A 22,097-nucleotide genomic window follows, 5' to 3' on the forward strand; every position below is an offset into this window, starting at 1 on the left:
GCAGAGAGATCGGTGAAGTTGCCCTCAAGTTCAAGATGGAGAATGAATGAGTGCTAGTGAAATTGAAGCTCACAAGGATACAGAGAACATCTCTTACTTTCCACTAGGAAAGACTAGAGGAGTCACAACACCATTGTTAACTCATCCCTTTCTCATTCACACAGCTTCATAGCACTGACCTATCAGCATTCTTTAGAAATCACAACATCGGAATCCCTATTTAACATCAGTGAAGGAGTACCACATTCACAATGACTGTTACAGTTCAAGGTGAATGACCTACACCAACATTTGAAGATGATTTAATGCAGATATAAACATTGTCTCATCAGTATCATCCATATCCCTGGAAACCAATTAAAAATGGAAAAGAAAGACTGCCTTAGAAAAGTGAAAAATCACACAACACCAGGTTATAGTCCAACAGGTTTAATTGGAATCACACTAGCTTTTGGAGCATTGCTCCTTCAGATGGTTGAAGATTTAGAAAAGTGAGTTCTTCAATTAATGTATGAACATAACCTCATGTCTAGTCAAGATTCAAAAAACCGTAGTTTAGTTCTTGAAATAGCATGCATTAATCCATGTTTTGGAGACAGAATAAGTGACAATATCTCTACATCGGGACTATGACAGTTTATTTTAGGAAAGGTAAGGATGGCGGTCTTTATCTGGTTTGACTTACCACATGATGGATATTTCAGGACCAGATAAATCAGTCTAGCAAGTCGAAATAGTGAAAATATATTTTGCCATTTTCAAGCAGTTATTATTTTCTACCTCCAGCTCAGATACAGCAAACATTCGAGTATTCAAAGTACAGAAGATCACAGTTTACAAAGCATCAGGAATCCACAAACAAGATACCAGGTAGGTTGATTCTGGGCAGTGATGGTGCAGTTGAGAGAGCGGCAATCCTTACAATTGCCAACAGATGTCTTTAAATCCATAAGTTCCAGGTGCATGAAATCCTGAGGATGGGAGTTATTTACATCTTTGGTAAATGGTGTCATTTACAGAAAAAAACAATTTACAAATCTATGATAATTCTCCAAACACTAGATCCATATGGTGTCATCTTTAATTGGCAGTATCAAAGTTTTATAGTCATTAAAGCTATTTTGCATTTTAAATAGTAATGCACCTTTCTCTTTCCATTTGAATCATAGCATGTTTTTATCAAAGTCTTTATTTATCAAGGTAATTTATTTGCAAACCTGCTGCAAGAGGAATTGCCTCAGACAATCTAAAAAAAAGAAAGAATTTGCATTCAAATGGCACCTTATGAAACATCAGAATACCTCAAAGTGTGCTTTACAGACAATTAGTTTATTTTAAAGTTTAATATTTATTGTAATCATAGAATCAAAGTATAATATCACTTTGTGCCTATTCTGGCTGCTGTTTTCCAGGAGTTTTCCATCAGTTATTGTTCCATTGTTTTGTAAATCCTTCCTCTTCAGGTGTTTATGAGGATGTTGGGGAAGCTGTCATGTATTTACAGTGTAGTTTGTGAAGCAGGAGAAGCAGAACGTTTCTCTCAGCCAACAGACTATACTGTCCCCTTCTGACCCCTCCAGCTGACCACCTCTGATCTCCCTTCCAATAACTCTTCATCATCTCTGTAAACCCCATCCACACTCCATTTCTCTTCAATCTCACTTGTCATTAAGCTCTGAATGCATTCTACCGACCATTTGATCTCTTCCCTTTTTCCCACCTCCAACATTTTCCCCTTTCTTCCCCAAACCACTAGGTGTATTATTTCACATATTGTTAACCAACAGAAAGCTTTTTTGTTTAAACCAAATCTCTTCCTTCCTGTTATCATCGCCCCACATTGGAAAATTTGAGAGCCATCTTTCAGTAAACTGTACAATCACAAAAGCCACAATATTTAGTGCATGGATATTTCAGACAGTGGCATTTAATCTTAATCTTGCGCTTTAAAGGATGGGCATTTCTTGCTTCTTGGGGAGTGTACCCCAACGGTTGTTTTTCCCACAATCCTCTGGAGCCCAGGTTTTAGTAAACAGTACTACCACCAGAGTGGCCTTGAGTTATCTGTAGCTGCTGGATCAGCTGGTAGTGTAGTGTGACATGTACTCAGCTCAAATAAAACTTTCTATAAGCATTGGGTAAGTCACAACTTTCAAAACCAAGCACAATTTTTTTTAGTGTGGCCAGCACTGTTAAATCTGTTCCGCAAATTCAATGTAATGAGCTTCAGAACACCCCACGTTCTGGACATGACACAATTGATTCCATTTGAAGACATTCTGTAACAAGAAGGCTGACTAACCTTCTTTACAAAGTGAGCATGCTGGGTTAACATGATCTGGGGCGTAATTGTACAATGAGGTGGAAGTGGCTTTACTCCAAAGTGTGAATTGAAAAATAAATGAAAGACGCTGTAGATCCTTTTCAATGTAATGATTGTGAGACCATCTTCAAACTTTTGTGAAAGTATAATGGATTTAGCTTCAACGCCTTTTTAAACTGATCATTTAATGGCAGATAAATTGCATTTTTAAGCAAGCGTTGCTCTCCCCTTTTGTTAATTTTGAAGTTGAATCTTGTCCAATAAGTTGTCACCTTTTATTGCTGATATATAAGGCGACCTTCAGAAAATGCAACAAAATGGCTTACTTCATTGGGTTTTAAAATGTCTCTTGGTTATTGGTGTGAACTTGTTTCAAATGCAGAAAGATCAATTAAATGAGCTGGCCAGTTAATTTAACACTACCTTTATGTTGCAGATGTCCTTATGAAAGCAGCTTTGCAAAACCCATCATATCTCCCAATACAGGAACAATGGTTCTCTTAAATTGTACAGTGGTTTCTAATGTTTGAACTCTCAGCTCCTTTTTATTTTCTACTTAAAACTAAGCAGGTGTCACTGTGCTATAATTACTGCAATGATTAATTTGTAACTTTGTTCTTTCTTTCTATCTTGTTTTTAATATTCTGTACCTAGGTACCTGTACCTAAGATGGCACCTTGTGTAGTGACATTAGACACTTTTCACTGTCCTCCTGTACTTGAGGAAAAGATGACAATAAAATCAAAATTAAACAAATGTTTACATTGGTTTTTCACATGTTCAGCTATTTTACCAGCAAAAATGATGGCTGGGTTTTCTGAATTGCCTCTTTCTGGCACTGGATCTGAACCTATCCAGATTTCAGAGTGCCCACATTTGGAAGGTCAGATTAATTGATCATACATTGCAGATCCATATGTAGCTCTGCCCAGTGCCATAAAGAGGGCAGAATTTGGCTGCAATTCTAGGCTTGAGGTATTTTGGAAACTTCTGTGCCTCAGAATTGATTTTAACAAAGACAAAGCCGAAATGATGAGGGCATATGGGATCATCCCTTCCCCAGTCATTTAAATTTGTGGCCTATGCCTGCTACAACTGTGCTTGGAGGGATATACTCTTGCATTGTACATTTGTGGCCTGTCATAATCATGTGACCGCAACTGGAACTTGCTTTCCCTTTAGCCATTAAAACATTACTGGAAACCCAATGTTTGAATTGTGAAGTTGAAGTTGTGTGGACCTTTGGAACTGTAAGAGAGCCAGCTACTGTGGGAAACAGCAAAGGAGAATTAAACCAGTAACGTATAATATTGATCTACTGGATGATTCAGAAAGGCTGTGAATTTTCCTGTCCCTGCATAACCAAACTTGGAATTTCTTCCAGTCTGAGGCCAAACTGAAGAGTCACCAAGATGAAATAAGAAGTCTGAACAAATAAGAGTATAACTCTGTTATCAGTGCTGGGAAAAGAGAGATACTAACTGTATTGCATACTAGATCTCAGTGAGGAGCTGAAAAGCCAGACTGGAGAAATTTTGAAGGCCTTGACATAGGATCATGGAGTCCCTACAGTGTGGAAGCAGCCATTCAGCCCATCCAGTTCACACCGACCCACCAAAGAGAATTCCACTAAGACCTGCCCTCCTACCCAAGCCTGCACATTCCTGGATGCTATGGACATTTTAGCATGGCCAATCCACTTAACCTGAGCATCTTTGGACATGCAGAATCCTTACTTAATGCTGCTTAAGAAAAGTAGCTGTCCAGTGTCAGAGCTTGGAGGACAGGAGAACCATTGATCAGAAAGCGATGGCATTGGTGCATCGTGCTAATACCTGTAATACTAGAAAGCAATTGCATTGATACATTGCACTAATACCTGTAATACCAGTAATACCAGAAACAGGGTATTACAGGTACAAGAGTGATGAACTTAGAGCATGGATTAGTACTTGGGGCTACGATGTTGTGGCATAACAGAGACGAGGGTTTCACAGGGGCAGGAATGGTTGCTTGATGTTCCAGGGTTTAGAATGTTTAAAAAGAACAGGGAGGGTGGAAAAACAGGAGGGGGTGTAGCATTGCTAATCAGAGAGTGCATCACAGCTACATAAACAAAGGTTGTTGAGGAAGGTTTGTCTACTGAGTCAGTATGGGTGGGAGTTAGGAACAGCAAGGGAACAGCCACCTCATTTGGGGGTTTTCTACAGACCCCCTAATAGCAGTAGGGAGATTGAAGATCTCATAGGCAGACAGATTCTGGAAAAATGCAGATGTAGCAGGGTTGTTGTTATGGGTGACTTCAACTTTCCCAATATTGACTGGAACCTCCTAAGTGCAGATGGTTTGGATGGAGCCGTTTTGTCAGGTGTGTTCAGGCAGGTTTCCTTACTCAGTATGTAGACAGACCGACGAGGGGAGAGGCCATTTTGGATTTGGTGCTCGGCAACGAGCCAGGATAGGTGTCAGATCTCGCGGTGGGAGAGCACTTTGGTGACAGTGATCACAACTTCCTCACATTTACCATGGCCTTGGAGAGCAAAAGGAACAGTTACCGAGGGAAGACATTTAATTGGAGAAAAGGAAATTATGACGCTATCAGACAGGAGTTGGGAAGTATAGACTGGGAGCAATTGTTCCACAGAAAGGACACAGCAGACATGTGGAGACTGTTTAAGGAGCAGTTGTTGCGAGTGATGCACAAATTTGTTCCTGTGAGACAGGTAAGAAGGGGTAAGATTAGGGAATCTTGGATGACGAGAACAGAAGAGCTTCTTGTCAAAAGGAAGAAGGCAGCTTACATAAGGTGGAGGAAGCAAGGATCTAGCACGGCTTTAGAGGATTACAGGCTTGCTAGAAAGGAGCTCAGAAATGGACTGAGGAGGATCAGGAGGGGGCACGGAATAGGCTTGGCAAGAAGGATTAGGGAGAACCCGAAAGCATTTTTCTTATATGTAAGGAATAAGCGAATGATCAGGGAGAAGATAGGACCGATCAGGGATAGTGGAGGGAACTTATGCGTGGAGTTTGAGCAGATAGGGGAAGCCCAAAATGAGTTTTTTGCTTCAGTTTTCACTAAGGAAAGGGACCTTGTTGTAAATGAAAACTTTGAGGAGCTGGGATACAGGCCTGAACAGATCAAGATTGATGAAGATGATGTGCTGGAAATTTTGGAAAACATTAAGATTGATAAGTCCCCAGGGCCAGACCAGATTTATCCCAGGCTGCTCCCGGAAGCGAGAAAGGAGGTTGCTAAGCCACTGGAGAGGATATTTGCCTCCTCACTCTCCACGGGAGGCGTATCGGAGAACTGGAAGGAGGCGAATGTTGTTCCTCTTTTCAAGAAGGGTAATAGGGAAATCCCTGGCAATTACAAACCAGTCAGTCTCACGTCTGTGGTCAGCAAGGTTTTGCAAAGAATTCTGAAGGAAAGGATTTATGACTATTTGGAAAAGCATAGTGTGATTAAAGGCAGTCAGCATGGCTTTGTGAGGGGCAGGTCATGCCTCACAAATCTTATTGAGTTCTGTGAGGAGGTGTCAAGACAGGTTGACGACGGTCGAGCAGTGGGTGTGGTGTATGTGGACTTCATCAAGGCATTTGATAAAGATCCCCATGGTAGGCTCATTCATAAAGTCAGGAAGTATGGGATACAGGGATAAAAGCAAATTACTGCGGATGCTGGAATCTGAAACCAAAAGAGAAAACGCTGGAAAATCTCAGCAGGTCTGGCAGCATCTGTAAGGACAGAAAAGAGCTGATGTTTCAAGTCTAACTGACCCTTTGTCAAAGCTGACAAAGCTTGGGATATAGGGAGCTTTGGCGATCTGGATTCAGAACTGGCTGGCTGACAGAAGGCAGAGAGTGGTTGTAGATGGAAAGTATTCTGCCTGGAGGTCAGTGTTGAGTAGGGTCCCTCAGGGCTCTGTTCTTGGGCCTCTGCTGTTTGTAGTTTTTATAAATGACTTGGATGAGGAGGTTGAGGGATAGGTTAGTAAATTTGCAGATGACACAGAGGTTGGAGGTGTCGTCGATAGTATTGAGGGCTACTGCAGGCTGCAGTGTGACATAGGCAGGATGCAGAGCTGGGCTGAGAAATGGCAGATGGAGTTCAACCTGGATAAATGCGAAATGATGCATTTTGGAAGGTCGAACTCAAATGCTGAATATAGGATTAAAGACAGGATTCTCGGCAGTGTGGAGGAACAGAGGGATCTGGGTGTGCAAGTACATAGATCCCTCAAAGTTGCCACCCAAGTGGATAGGGATATTAAGAAAGCATATGGTGTTTTGGTTTTCATTAACAGGGAGATTGTGTTTAAGAGCCGCGAGGTTTTGCTGCAGCTCTACAAGTCCCTGGTGAGACCACACTTGGAATATTGTGTCCAGTTCTGGTCGCCCTACTATAGGAAAGATACAGAGGCTTTGGAGAGGGTGCAAAGAAGGTTTACCAGGATGCTGCCTGGACTGGAGGGCTTGTCTTACGAATAAGCTCAGACTTTTCTCTCTGGAGAGAAGGAGGAAGAGAGGAGACCTAATCAAGGTGTACAAAATAATGACAGGAATAGATAGAGTCAATAGCCAAAGATCTTTCCCAGGGCAGGATTGACTGGTATGAGAAGTCATAGTTTGAAGATATTAGGAGGAAGGTGTGGAGGAGACATCAGAGGTAGGTTCTTTACGCAGAGAGTTGTGAATGCATGGAATGCGTTGCCAGTGGTGGTGGTGGAAGCAGAGACATTAGGGACATTTAAGCAACTGCTGGACATGCACATGGAGAGCAGTGAGTTGAGGGGTGGGTAAGTTAGGTTACTGTATTTTACATTAGGATTAAACCTCGGCACAACATCGTGGGCCAAAGGGCCTGTTCTGTGCTGTCCTTTTCTATGTTCTATGTTCTATCGTGTTAATACCTGTAATACCAGAAAGCGATGGTATTGGTACGGCGCGTTAATACCTGTAATACCAGAAAGTGATGGGATTGGTACATCGCGCTAATACCTGTAATACCAGAAAGTGATGGTATTAATACATCACACTAATCCTTCTTTTTGACAACTGGGAGTATGGTTTAATCAGAAATAAGCTTATCTCTGGTATAAGTGATCTCAACCGTAAGGGGTCTAAGCTTGAAAGCACATTTGCTGAGGGGAAGAAATTCACCCTTAAGAAAGTTATTTGCGTGTGTAGAGACTCTCGGGTTGTCAACCATTGATGATTGAATGATACTTAGTGGAAGAGGAGAAATGAAGAATCTCATGCGATGGGATGAATGAAGATCTTCAGTTCCAGACAGCAGTCATAAAGAAAAATTTACTCATCGCTTGAGATGGCACATTGACCTACTGCTACCTCTCAGTGCCAGGCCCCAGATTCAATTCCACCCTCAGGTGATTGTGTAGAGTTTGCACATTCTCCCCCGTGTCTGCATAGGTTTCCACTGGGTGCTTTGGTTTCCTCCTAAAGTCCAAAGATGTGCAGGTTAGGTGGATTGGCCATGCTAAATTGCCCCATAGTGGGTTAGGTGGATTAACCATGGGAAATGCAGGGTTACAGGGATACAGTAGGGGAGCTGAGTTGGTGTGAGCCAAATGGAACACCTCATGCCAACCTAGAAGAAATTTTGCCAAAACCTGGAAAGACAAAGTTTTGTTCCCCTTGATGCAAAGGTAGTTACTGGCAAATGAAGCTGGATGAAAAAGTGATTTTCTACCCAGATTTTGTCTATCATCTGAGATATACAGATGGTAGCGCACACACCTTTTGACATTTTCATTACCCTGGAATAATATCAACACAGAGGGCATGATGTTGTCAGTGATTTTTCCCAGAGTGCAATCTATTGTTGCTGATCCGCGGATCTATAAATATGGAGGCACAATAGAAGAAATCATTGCAGACCATGATCAGAACCCAGTGTTCCTGATGGTGAGACTTCATCAGATGGACATGAAGATGAACATGAAAAAGATGCAACTGAAGATGTCCAAAGTCAGGACAATAAATCATGTAGTGACAGTGAAAGAACTTTGTCTGATGCTAATGAGGTGAGAGCTCTCACAGAGAAGCAGTGACACAGCTTTGAAAATGATGCAATGATTTGGTTTGCTGTTTGAGCTGTCCATTAAAGCTTTTCCCTTGAAGATCACAGCTGAGGTCAGTGTACAAAACAAGAAACAGCTTTCACCAGTGATGGCAACACCAGTGCTCAGGTACTACAATGTCAATGACAAAGTCATCATTCAGTGCAAAGCCAGTAAATGGAGAAAAACAGTCAGTGGAGGGATTCCCTGTGGTCTTTCCCCTGAAAAACATGTATACCGTTTTGGATACTGTTGAGGAGGATGACTTACCAGGGGCAAGCAGTGGGGCCCACGTCTCTGGCACAGAGCCTATCCCTGTTGCACAGAAGGGAAGGAGGGAAAGGAGAAGAGTGGTAGTCATTGGGGACACAATAGTTAGAGGCTCAGCTAGAAGGTATGTTGGGAACGAACGAGACTCGCGATTGGTGTGTTGTCTCCCAGGTGCCAGAGTCCATGATATTTCGGATTGTATCTTTGGGATCCAGAAGGGTGACCAGCCTCAAGTCATTGTCCATGTAGGTACCAATGACATAGGTAGAAAGAGGGATAGGGATGTAAGGCAGGATTTCAGGGAAGTAGGGCGGAAGCTAAAAGCTAGAACAGAGTTATCTTAGTTTGTTACCCATGCCATATGATAGTGAGGCAAGGGATAGGGAGAGATATCAGCTGAACACGCAGCTGCAAGGATGGTGCAGGAGGGAGGGTTTCAGCTACTTGGATAATTGGGGGTCATTCTGGGGAAGGTGGGACCTGTACAAACAGCACGGTCTTCACTTGAACCAGAGGGGTACTAATATCCTGGGTGGGAAATTTGCTGGTTCTATTCGGGTGGGTTTAAACTAGCTCAGCAGGGGGATGGGAACTGGAGGTGTAGTTCCAGTGCACAGGAGGATGGGAGTAGGAAGGATAGGGACAGGATTTCAGGGTCACAGGAATGTGCTGGCAGCGAAGTGGTTTGAAGTGTGTCTACTTCAACTCCAGAAGTATCAGAAATAAGGTAGGTGAGCTTGCAGCATGGATAGGTACCTGGGACTTTGATGTTGTGGCCATTTCGGAGACATGGATAGAGCAGGGTGAGGAATGGATGTTGCAGGTTCCAGGGTTTAGATCTTTCATTAAGAACAGGCAAGGCCATAAAAGAGGGGGAGGTGTAGCCTTGTTAGTCAAGGATAGTACATCGGTGGCTGAGAGAACTTTTGACGAAGACTTGTCTACTGAGATAGTGTGGGCTGAGGTTAGAAACAGGAGAGGAGAGGTCACACTGCTTCGCGTTTTTTAAAGGCCTCCGCAGTGTTCCAGGAAAGTGGAAGAGAGGATTGGCAAAATTATTCTGGGTAGGAGTGAAAGGAACAGGGTGGTCATTATGGAGAACTTTAACTTCCCCAACATTAACTGGAAATGCTATAACTCTAGCACGTCGGATGGATCAGTTTTTGTCCAATGTGTACAGGAGGGTTTCCTGACACAGTATGTCGAAGGGCCGACAAGAGGGGATGCCACACTGGATCTGGTGCTTGGTAATGAACCAGGCCAGGCGTTTGATTGAGTTGCAGGTGAGCGTTTGGAGAGAGTGACCATAATTCAGTTACATTTAGTTTAGCGATGGAAAGGGATAGGTACATGCCACAGGTCAAGAGTTATTGATGGGGCAAAGGCAATTATAATGCAATTAGGCAAGAATTAGGATGCATAGAATGGGGTAGCAAAATGCAAGGGATGCAGACAATCGAAATGTGGAACTGGTTTAAGGAACAGATATTGCGTGTCCTTAATAGGTATGTCCCTGTCAGGCAGGGAGGAAGTGATAAGGTAAGGGAACCGTGGTTTATGACAGAAATTACATCTCTTGTTAAGAAGAAGGAGGAGGCTTATGTGTTGGTGAGGCAAAATGGTTCAGATGAGGCGATGGAGAGTTACAGATCAGCTAGGAAGGATTTAAAGAGAGAGTTAAGAAGAGCACAGAGAGGACACGAGCAGTCTCCAGCAAATAGAATAAAGGAGAACCCTAAAGCTTTCTATAGGCATGTGAGGAATAAAAGGATGATTAGGATAGGAATAAGGCCAGTCAAAGGCAGAAGTGGGAAGTTGAGTGTGGACCCAGTGGAGAATGGAGAGGTGCTAAACGAACATTTCTCATCGGTTTTCACTCAGGAAAAGGAGAACATTGTAGAGGAGAAGAATGTGGTACGAGATATTAGATTGGAAAGGATCGAGGTTAGTTATCAATTCTAGGAGTGAAAGAAGACAAGTCTCCTGGGCTGGATGGGATTTATCTGAAGATTATCTGGGAAGCTAGGGAGGAGATAGCAGAGCCTTTGGCTTTGATATTTGAGTTGTCATTGTCTATAGGTTTAGTACCAGAGGACTGGAAGATTGCAAATGTTGTGCCCTTGTTCAAGAAGGGCAGCAGAGATGACCCAGGTAATTATAGACCAGTAAGCCTTACTTTTGTTGTAGGAAAGGTTTTGGAAAGGATTATAAGATTTATAATCATCTAGCAAGCAACAATTTGATTTCAGATAGTCAACATGGTTTCGTCAAGGGCAGGTCATATCTCACAAACCTTGCTGAGTCTTTTGAGAAGGTGACCAAGCATGTAGATGAGGGTAGGGCAGTTGACATGGTATACATGGACTTCAGTAAAGCCTTTGATAAGGTTCCACATGGTAGGCTGTGGGAGAAAATGCAGAGGCATGGGATTGAGGGTGATTTAGCAGTTTGGATTAGAAACTGGCTTTCTGAAAGAAGGCAGTGAGTGGTGGTTGATGGAAAATATTCAGCCTGGAGTCTGGTTACTAGTGGTGTGCCACAAGGATCTGTTTTGGGACCACTGCTGTTTGTCATTTTTATCAATGACTTAGACGCAGGCATAGGTGGATGGATTAGTAAGTTTGCAGATGACACTAAAGTCGGTGGAGTAGTCGGTGCAGTGTGGAAGAATGTTACAAGTTGCAGGGGACTTGGATAAACTGCAGAATTGGGCTGAGAGGTGGCAAATGGAGTTCAATGCAGCTAAATGTGAGGTGATGCACTTTGGGAAGAATAACAGGAAGGCAGAGTACTGGGTCAATGGAAAGATTCTTGGTAGTGTGGATGTGCAGAGGGATCTTGGAGTCCGTGTACATAGATCCCTGATAGTTGCCACCCAGGTGGATAGTGCTGTTAAGAAGGCATACGGTGTGTTAGGTTTTATGTGTAGAAGGATTGAGTTTGGAACTGCAATATCATGCTGCAACTATACAAAACGCTGGTGCGGCCACACTTGGAATATTGTGTACAGTTCTGGTCGCCATATTTAAGGAAAAATGTGGAAGCATTGGAAAAGGTGCAGAGGAGATTTACCAGGATGTTGCCCCTGGTTTAGAGGGAAGGTCTTATGAGGAAAGGCTGAGAGACTTGGGTCTGTTCTCATTGGAAAGAATAAGGCTAAGGGGCGATTTGATAGAGACATACAAGATGATCAAAGGATTAGACAGTGAAAGTCTTTTTCTGAGGATGATGACGTTAGCTTGTACGAGGGGGCATAACTACAAATTGAGGGGTGATAGATTTAAGACAGATGTCAGAGGCAGGTTCTTTACTCAGAGAGTGGTAAGGGTGTGGAATGCCTGACCTGTCAGTGTAGTTAACTCAGCCACATTAGGGAGATTTAAATAATCCTTAAATAAGCACATGGATGATTTTATGATAGTGTAGGGGGACGCGCTGAAAATCGTTCACAGGTCGGCACAACATTGAGGGCTGAATGGCCTGTTCTGCTCTGTATTGTTCTGTGTTCTAAAACAATCCTTATGCAGTAAGGACAGTCGGTTGCAAATGATACAAAAGAAATGATGTTGTGCACTTATAAAGAAAGAGTGTGGAGCTCTTGTTTTTGCTTATAAACATTTTAATTATGAGAGAGGAAGTGACAATAGGACCTGACTATTAGTCTGTTTGAATCATCTTTCTCAATCCACTTCTATTTGATAAAAACATCTGCAAAAACTGTTATTTGTTTGTAGAAATATTATTTGGATGTGGTGTACAAGCAAGGGTAGCAGATGTACACTGTTGCCATGCTGTTGAGAATGCTAAGACAGAATGAATTTGGAAATTTTCACAATGAGAAATAACAACTCTACATTCTCTGTAATTTCTCATTGAGCTGAGATATTGAATGTGAAAGACAAGTATTTGCTCACATCAGGCAAATGGTGCAACTCTCCACATCCTGCAGGAATTAATAATGAAAAGTTAGCTTGAAATGATTGAGGACACACACGTTGCGATGTGTGAGAACATTTGCATCAAAAGATGAAATGATAACCCAAGATGACCTTTTGTAAAACAGAAATAGAGTCATTGTCCTGAAGGAGATGAGAAGAGTGATGCATCAGGGAATTAAGATTCATGTGAGGAAGGCAAAATAAATGCTGTCCATGCTAAACGTGAGATTAAGGACAGTATCAGCCATTGCAATGTTTGTAGTGAATACAATGCTAATGAGCCACTTACAACTCATAATATTACAGAGAGACCATGGAGGAAACTTGCAGCAGACCTCTTCATTCTCATAGCAGATAATTATCTCATCACCTTCAACTACCGCTGGCTTACTCCCATTGAAACTGTCAAATGTTTGGAAATATGTTTAAATGTTACAGCATGGAAGACATTGTGATCAGTGAAAAGTGCTTTAAATACACCAGTAAAAAAAATCATGTGCTTCATAAATAATTAGGAAATTCAACATCACACACATGGCTCAGTGCCAAGGACCTGGGTTTAATTCCTGCCTTGGGCGACTGTCTGTATGGAATTTGCACATTCTCCCCATGTCTGCTTGGGTTTCCTCCGGGTGCACTGGTTTCCTCCCACAGTCCAAAGATGTGCAGGTCAGGTGAATTGGCCATGCTAAATTGCCCATAGTGTTAGGTGCATTAATCAGGGGTAAATGTATGGGAATGGGTCTGGGTGGGTTGCTCTTCGGAGGGTCAGTGTGGACTTGTTGGGCTGAAGGGCCTGTTACCACACTGTAGGGAATCTAATCTAGTCTAATCACATCATCTCCACACTATTTCCAGTTCAATGGAAAAGTTGAGGCAGTGGTAAAAGTCACCTAAACAAGGACTATCCAGCATGGACCTGTAGAAAGCAATCCACGAGTGGAGAATTACACTTACTTGAAGGCATAGAGAGTAGTTCAGTCCAATGATTAATGTCACATCATACCCAAACTATTTTTCAAATGACAACTTAAAAAAAGTCTGAAACTAGAAGCACTGACAGGAGTGAGCTTTAAAATCAAAGTGAACTGATAGGAAACCAATCTGCACTTTGACAAAACTGTCAAATTGTTGGGGGATTTGTGCACTGGAGAGCTAGTCAGAGGGCAAACATTCAACACTCTCAATAAGGGTCAGTCCATAGGACAACATGGTACTTGTGGAGTTATCACTAGCTGCCTGTGATGAACATGAACACTAATTAAATCATCATAAACACAGATCTAGACATATAACTAGACAAGCTCCTCCTTCATTGCACAAAACTGATGAGTAAAGTGTGATATTCCCGACAGCACAGAGTACAGAACAAACATCAATCTCAGAGTCTATTGGCCCCAACAAGGACAAGAGCAACAACAGTTACTATGGGAACAGTACTCACTCCAGGATTGATATTCCACAGAGTCAGTACCTCGGAAATGGTCAGGTGCTGAATGAACAGCTGCAATTCTAGCAGGCCCCATTTTTGTCACTCAGGACGGTGGGTGTGATCAGTCAGGTGGCAAAGCAATGCAAACAATCCCTTCAAACTGAGAAACATTTGCATACTTCAAAAATTTCTGAATTCAACCTATGTACCTTAGTGAAACTCAGTCTCTGATTTTTGTACCATTTGCTTGAATTAAAAATGCTATTGAATCATTTATTGACATGATGGTTTTTTGCTGTTCTTGGAGCTGCAGTTGCAATTACACAACCTTTTTCGCTTAGCACTTCAAGTAAGTACAATTCGTACAAATGTGCTGCCTGAGAGAGTGGTGGAGACAGGTTCTTGCAAAACATTTCTGAAGCCTCTGGACGAGCACTTAGAATGTAGGCTATGGACTGAGTGCAGAGAAATGGGGGCCAAAGAGCCTGTTTCTATCCTGTATCACTCTAAAACTGTCTGATTCCTGAAGGAAAACATTGATGTATATCATTTCTAACTCATATATGCAATATTTGGAATCCAGTGCTGGTCAGTTAGCTACCACAATGAACAAACTGTCAGGCTTTGATGCTGTGCTGTGGAGAGAAAGCACCAATTAACATTTTGGGCCCAGTGACCCTTCTTCAGGATTCTCTCCACAGATGCTGCCAGACCTGCTGAGTTTCTCCAGTAATTTCTGTTTTTGTTTCTGACTTGCAGCATCCATCTACAGTTCTTTGGTATTTTATGTGCTGTCAGTTTATCATGTAACATGCTCCTATATTATTATCTGCAGAAAATAATGAAACGTCTCATCAAGAGATACGTACTGAAAGCTCAAATGGATCGAGAAAATGATGAAGTCAATGAAGGTGAGTCATTAAGAAAGGTTGCTATATTCATACCACATATACATTGAAAAATTTCTGTTTTTCTCAGCACTCTCTGTTGAGTGGAAACTGCTATATTTTGAAAAACTTCAGATCAAATCATGACATCTCCTTTAAACTTTACCCCTCTTACCTTAAAGCTATGCCACTTAGTATTTGTCATTTCTATCCTGTAAAGGGACCCTGACTATCCACCCTATCCATGTCCCTCAGAATTTTATCTACTTCTGTCAGATCACCCCTCAGCCTCTGATGCTCTAGAGAAAATAATCTGAGTTTGTCCAACCTCTTCTTAAAGCTAATGTACTCTAATCCTGGTAATATCCTGGTAAAACTCTTTAGCACCCTCTCCAAAGCCTCCATTTCCTTCCTTTAGTGTGGTGACAAGAACTGTACACAATATTTAAAATGTGGCCTGACCAAAATCTTAGACATTTGCAACTTAACTTGTCAACTATTAAACTCAATCCCCTGACCCATGAAGGCAAGCGTGCCGTATGCCGTCTTCACCATCTTTTCCAGTTGTGTTGCCACTTTCAAGGAGTTATATACTTGTATCCGAAGATCCCTCTGTATATCAGTGCTCCTCGGGGTCCAGCCATTTACTGTATACTTTTCTCTTGTATTTGACCTCCCAAAATGCATCACCTTATGCTTGCCTGCATAAACCCCATCTGCCATTTCTCTACCCAACTTTCCAGCTGATCTGCTTCCTACTGTATCCTTTGATATCCTTAATCACAATTCCATCCATTTTTGTCTCATCTGCAAACTCACTGATCAGACCATTGGCATTTTCATCCAAGTCATTTCTGTGTAGAACAAAGAAGAGGTCCAAGTACTGCTCCTTGCAGAACACCACTGGTTACAATCTCTAGTCAGAAAAACATCCCTCCACAACCACTCTCTGTCTTCTATGGCCAAGCCAATTTTGTATCCAACTGGCCAACTCACCATCGATTCCATGCAATTTGATCTTCTGGACCAACCTACCATGAGGGACATTGTCAAATGTTTCAGGAAAGTCAATGTAGACAATATCCACTGCCTTGCCCTCAAAGGTGGCAAAAAGCTTTACCAATGCAAGCTTTTAGCTGTGACATCTGGAGATTATTGCTCAAGCAACAATTTGTTGCTAACATTAAGTAATGCAAATTACAAGAGTTTTGTATTTTTTCATTCCCCACAATATTTGTGTTCGCTAAGATGAAAATATCACTTCCTTTTATTCTTTTTCTTTGCGTTATTGCTAAAAAAAGACAAGGAGTAAAAATTTGCTCAAGTTTGCTGTTGCTTTTCCGGCATGACTTTACTAGAAGTGCGTTGAAAAACTGCGATTACCTTTGGAAGCTGGGATTCCATGATATGAAATGAAGTTACAATTGAGAGAGAGAAGTTCAAAGAAAATTCCTAGCCAAAGTTTGAAAAAGAAGTATGTTTCAAGACAAATTATTCATCCACTGTGTAGATCCTATCTCAAGTTGCCCATTTGATATCATTGAGTCTCTCAATGGGATATCAGAAGCAGATTTCAATTGGTTTCCTCATTGACCTCTATATTTGGAGTGTCTCCCCCTGTTTGAAGAGCAACAACTTTGAAGAATCCGATTTACTCTATGTGGTGATTTAGTAGGATGCAGGAACGGGGTAAGAGGATGGCTAGTGGGACATGTCTCCCACACACATCAGATTCAGCTAACCACAGTGGAACATAACATGATGTTCAGAGCTGGTGTCTGACCCCTGACTGTTCTGGTTGTCTGCAGTGGAACCCTGACTCAGAGCAGGAGAATGTGGTCATTCTAACCAAGTATCCTGCTGGATGTCAACCCAGTATCTAAAGACTAGCAGAGTCCACTTGCTGGAACTGTCTGGAGTGAGGCTTGAACTTTTCAACCTCTGACTCAGGGTGGAAATTCCCCCAGAAAACTGCTGTCATGAAAATCAGAAAGATGGCTAGTGTGAGAAGTAGGAAAGTGTCATCATGGTGCAAATAAAAATGCTGTTTGGAGATTGAGACATGGGAACATTTAAGGGGAACAGTGAAGGGAAATTTTGTCTGTGTCTAATACTGTTGTACCAAAACTGAAAACAAGAATTGCTGGAGATCACAGTGAATCAGGCAGCATCCATGGAGAGAAATCAAGCTAACGTTTTAAATCGAAATGACTCTTGTCAGAGCTGGAGTGTTGGGGGAAAAAATACGTTGATAGTTCAGATTAAGAGAATAGCAAAACAATAGTCTGTCTAACTGTAACTGTCCTTAAAACCTTCTTGGCTCAATATTGAGTTCAACACTTTCAAATTGTGAACCCAATCCATTCCCTTTCTTTTAGCTTTGCTTGTTACATTCCCTGTCACCCTCTCTCCCCTGCCCAACCCCAGTGGGACTACTTGGTCTTTGGCAATTAGATACACCATTTTGTTTTGCTGCCTGGTCTGCTGTCCTTTTCCAGGACCACTCCTATCTTGACTCTGATCTTCAGCATCTGCAGTTCTCACTTTCACCTACTCCATTGTTCTGCCATTCTCACGTTCCAATCACTTAATCTGAACTATCAACATCCTTTCTCCACCAGCACTACAAACTCCCCCCATCCCTCCAACTGTAGCATAAATGCTGACCCCTCCACACTTCACTTCAGCTCTGAGGAAGAGTCATCGCGATTGGAAATGTTAGTTGCTCTCTCTCCATGGATCCTGCCTGACCCGCTATGATCATCAACATTTGTTATTTTCAGTACAGATTCCAGCATCTGCAGTAATTTGCTCCTGCTGTTGTACCTGACCTTTGCAAACATTTGGCAAAGAAAAATACCTAATTCCCCAGCACTAATATACTTCACTTTGATGAGTACCTAAAACTTTAAACAATAGAAATCAAAATACTTAATATCATTAGTTTGAGAGAAGGAAGCTCCTTTAATTTAAATGTCAGAAAGTATAAATCAGAATATCCACATCACTAACCGTTGAGAGGTGGATGTTAATAGGAACTAGATTTATAACGTTCTAGTCTTCAGTCCACTGCTGTTCGCCCTGGTGACACACAACTGTGCAGTGATGCATAGGTTGAATTGCATCATCAAGTTTGTTGATGGTACAACTGTAGTGGGTCTCATTAGCAGGAATGACGAGTCAGCATACAGAAAGAAGGTGCAGCACTAATGGACTGGTGCAGAGCCAACCTCTCCCTGAATGTGGACAAGACAAAAGAGATGGCTGTTGACTTCAGGGAGGGCGTGGAGCGACCACTCTCCGCTGGACATCGACGGCGCCCCCGTGGAGATCGTGAAGAGCACCAAATTTCTTGTAACACACCTGATGGAGAATCTCAACTGGACCCTCAACACCAGCTCCATAGCCAAGAAAGCCCAGCAGCATCTCTACTTCCTGCGCAGACTGAAGAAAACCCATCTCCAAACCCTCATCCTCACCACATTCTACAGAAGGTTCATTCAGAGTACCCTGAGCTACTGCATCACTCCCTGGTTCAGGAATTGCACCATCACGGATTGTAAGACCTTACAATGGATAATGAGAACAGCTGAGAAGATCACAGGGGTCTGCCCTTTCCCCCATTACAGACATTTACACCATACGCTGCATCCAAAAGGCTAAGAGCATTGTGGGAGATCCCACACACCCCTCACTCAAATTCTTCTTCCTCCTGCCATCTGGTAGAAGATACTGGAGCATTCAGACTCTCACGGACAGACTGTGTAACAGTTTCTTCCCCCCAGGCCATCAGGCCCCTTAACACAGTATGATCAGACTCTTTCCCATCTGAAATTCATTTGTATTGCTGCTATAAAAATGTCTGTTATTCATCATTCTTCTGTTACATGTTAACTTGTGTGTTTTGCACTTCTTATGCACTTGATGCGGTGTACGAGTGTGTAGTTTGTGCTGTCTATGTAACACCCTCAGTCCTGGAGGAACACTGTCTCATTTTTACTTTATTTGTTGGATATGGTAGAAATGACAAATAAAAGCTACTGTGCTCTACTATTTATGTGAGTACAAAGGACAAGTTAGAAAAAATCCATAGATTAGTCTAAAAGGGTGGTTAAGCAGCTTGTATATTATTATGATAGCTATTATTTTATGTTACAAGAGTACAGTTAGTTTATTGAACAACTGATATCAATATATTGTACTTAGAACTGGCATGGATGTTTGTTAACTTTAGACCTGAGCTGCGGGTATTTTTTATTCAATATTGTAATAATCTTGCCTTTTTATGTTTTTAGTTCCAAAACTTCCATTCAAAATCATTTATGTTGCAAAATTTCTTCTTTATCAACATAGTTTGTTCACTTGTTTGCCTCTTGTTATTTTCAAGGTGAACTCAAGGAAATCAAACAAGATATTTCCAGTCTCCGATATGAACTCCTTGAAGAGAAATCACAAAACACAGAAGATCTTGCTGAATTAATCAGAAAACTTGGAGAAAAGTTGGGAGCATAATCCACAAAAGCAAACAATAACATAGTGACGTTAAACCTTAAACAACTCTTTACAAAATCCATAACAATGTGATTGATTCTGCATGTTTATTACAATAATGCCAAATGTAATTTTAGATACAAACATTCCAATAGAAATTGAATGAATAATCAAATCAGTAGTTTTGCAATGATTTGTATAATATCAGATATAGTTCTATCCAATGACCAGGAAACATTGAGGTACTCATTATATTAAATGTTTATAGAACAATGAAAACCATGTAAAGTATATGTTTTATTTACAATGCAAAGGATCTCAGGTGAAGTTGGAATGCTTTGCACCTTCCTTATACTAGGTTATATTTTGAAGAGAAAGTTACATTCTGATGTGTTAAAGTGAACATTTCTGTACCATAGAAATTGATTTCAAACCTGCTTGGAATGAATCTAAACAACAGATTCATGTTGCATTGTCATCTACATAATAGAGTCGTAAAGATGTATAGTACGGAAACAGACCCTTCAGTCCAACTCGTTCATACTGACCAGATATTCTAAATGAATCTAGTCCCATTTGTCAGCATTTCGCCCATATCACTTCAAACCCTTCCTATTCATATATCCATCCAAATGCCTCTTAAATGTTGCAATTGTACCAGTGTCCACCACTTCCTCTGGTAGCTCATCCATACACGCACCACCCTCTGCATGAAAAAGTTGCCCCTTAGGTCTCTTTTATATCTTTGTCTCTCACCCTAAAGTTATGCCCTCCAGTTTTGGACTCTTCCCCCCACTCTCCCCGCTCTCCCCCCAACCCCAGGAAAGAGACCTTGACTATTTACCCTATCCATGCCCCTCATGATTTTATAAACCTCTATAAGGTCACCCCTCAGCCTCCAATGCTCCAGGAAAATAGCCCCAGCCTGTTCAGCCTCTCCAGCAACATCTTTGTAAACCTTTTCTGCACACTTTCAAGTTTAGTGACATCTTTCCTGTAGCAGGGAGTCAAGAACTGAATGCAGTAGTTTAAAAGTAGTCTAACCAATGTCCTGTACAGCTATATCATGATATCCCACTCCTATATTCAATGTTCTCTTCACTCACCAGGAATCGAAGTACAACTCTCCATCAGAACAAGGCAGAAAAATGTTAGAAAGATGATTGTTCCATTTGAATTATATTTCTGTGCAATGGTCCTAGTTTATGCTAAAAATATAACAAAACATGTTTACAGAGAGTGGCCCATAGGATTTTTAAAGCTTTCTTTTTGATCAGTTATTGTTGCAAAGCAACCAAAGTAAAATGTTATAAAAGACATTGACAATCTACCAATCTTGAAAATTGCTGTAGTCCCTAGAAAAGCATATATATCATGGAAATACCTTTTCCCTCCTGAGATATCATCACTGATTGCATACTCTCACCCGTACGATAGGTGTTATTGTTGAGCGATGTGTGTGAGTATTCCTGTTAGCTTCACAGTGCTTCACAATGCCTTGGCTGCAGTCCTCAAAGTTAGAGTTGAAGGATCCTTCCTAAGACCATCCCCAGCCAAGGACCCAGTGGCTCGTGAGGCAATTGCAACATCTTGAATCCTTGAGGTGTAGGAAGAGGCTTCTCTTCTCTCATGAAAAAATAGTACATCCAGATATTATAACCTTCAAGGGAAAATGCATTGGCAAAGTTAAAGGGATTGTTATTTACAATAATTTATTTCTCTGCATTGTCCATCTGCCCTCAGTATCTTTTCTGTCTTCCACTATATCTCGATGCAGGCCTGATACTAACAGTTGGAGTGGATGTTCCATGTTCTGTGGATGTTGAATAACTGTGCACTTGCTCCCTTGTGCAGGTTGGAGTTTCTCACTGAGTGTGTCCTGCCTCAGTGCAGGCTCCCACCTTCCTGTACTGCTGCAGGCTTGAGATTCCAGGAATGGGGGATGTGGAGGAGTCAGGCATGTCTTGAGTGTCTTGAGACAAGTCTTCTCGGGTGTGTGTCTGTTGCTCCCTGTCCCTGTGGTTCCTGCTGGCAACACCTGTTCTCTCTGAGAGAAAGGATCAGCTGGAGTGAGCTGCAGGGATCTTGTGCCTTACTATTGATCCTGAGCACTCACTGACACAGTGCAATTCCACCTGGAAACCTGGACGCCCCAACCATTCTGCTGGAATGGGTCTCTGAGGCAGCTGAAAATGTGTTGCTGGAAAAGCGCAGCAGGTCAGGCAGCATCCAAGGAGCAGAAGAATCGACGTTTCGGGCATCAGCCCTTCTTCAGGAAGCTGAGATCGAGGGCGGATAACAGGCCAGCACAGGGTGTCCCACGCATCAATGAATTTAATACACGCCGTGACGTCAAACACTTCTTCCGCCACCTCCACCTCCGAGCTTACTTTCACAATCAGGACTCCCGCCCACCTTCCGAGGACCCCTTCGCCCACCTCCAACCCACCTCAACCTGGACACCCCACGCTGGCCTATTACCTGCCCTTAACCTCTTCATTTCCAACTGCTGCCGGGACATTAACTGCCTCAACCTGTCGACCCCCCCTCCCCCACTCCAACCTCTCACCCTCACAACACACAGCCCTCCAATCCCTTTGCTCCAATCCTAACCTCACCATCAAGTCAGCAGATAAAGGGGGCGCAGTGGTAGTCTGGCGCACTGACCTCTAC

General features: G+C 42.1%; 1 protein-coding gene across 1 annotated transcript in view; it reads left to right on the top strand.

The window, feature by feature from the left end:
• Positions 1-19,661, top strand: part of LOC140481688 (short transient receptor potential channel 6-like) — a 131,292-nt gene extending 111,631 nt beyond the window's left edge. Inside the window, exons 11-13 of the mRNA XM_072578260.1 lie at positions 787-870; positions 14,882-14,957; positions 19,321-19,661. Of these exons, the coding sequence (XP_072434361.1) occupies positions 787-870; positions 14,882-14,957; positions 19,321-19,445 (285 nt within the window). The 3' untranslated portion in view covers positions 19,446-19,661. The remainder of the gene's footprint in view (positions 1-786; positions 871-14,881; positions 14,958-19,320) is intronic.
• The last annotated feature ends 2,436 nt before the right edge of the window (positions 19,662-22,097 follow it).

This window comes from Chiloscyllium punctatum, chromosome 9 (assembly GCF_047496795.1).
Source record: "Chiloscyllium punctatum isolate Juve2018m chromosome 9, sChiPun1.3, whole genome shotgun sequence".
In the NCBI taxonomy this organism is placed as follows: domain Eukaryota; kingdom Metazoa; phylum Chordata; class Chondrichthyes; order Orectolobiformes; family Hemiscylliidae; genus Chiloscyllium; species Chiloscyllium punctatum.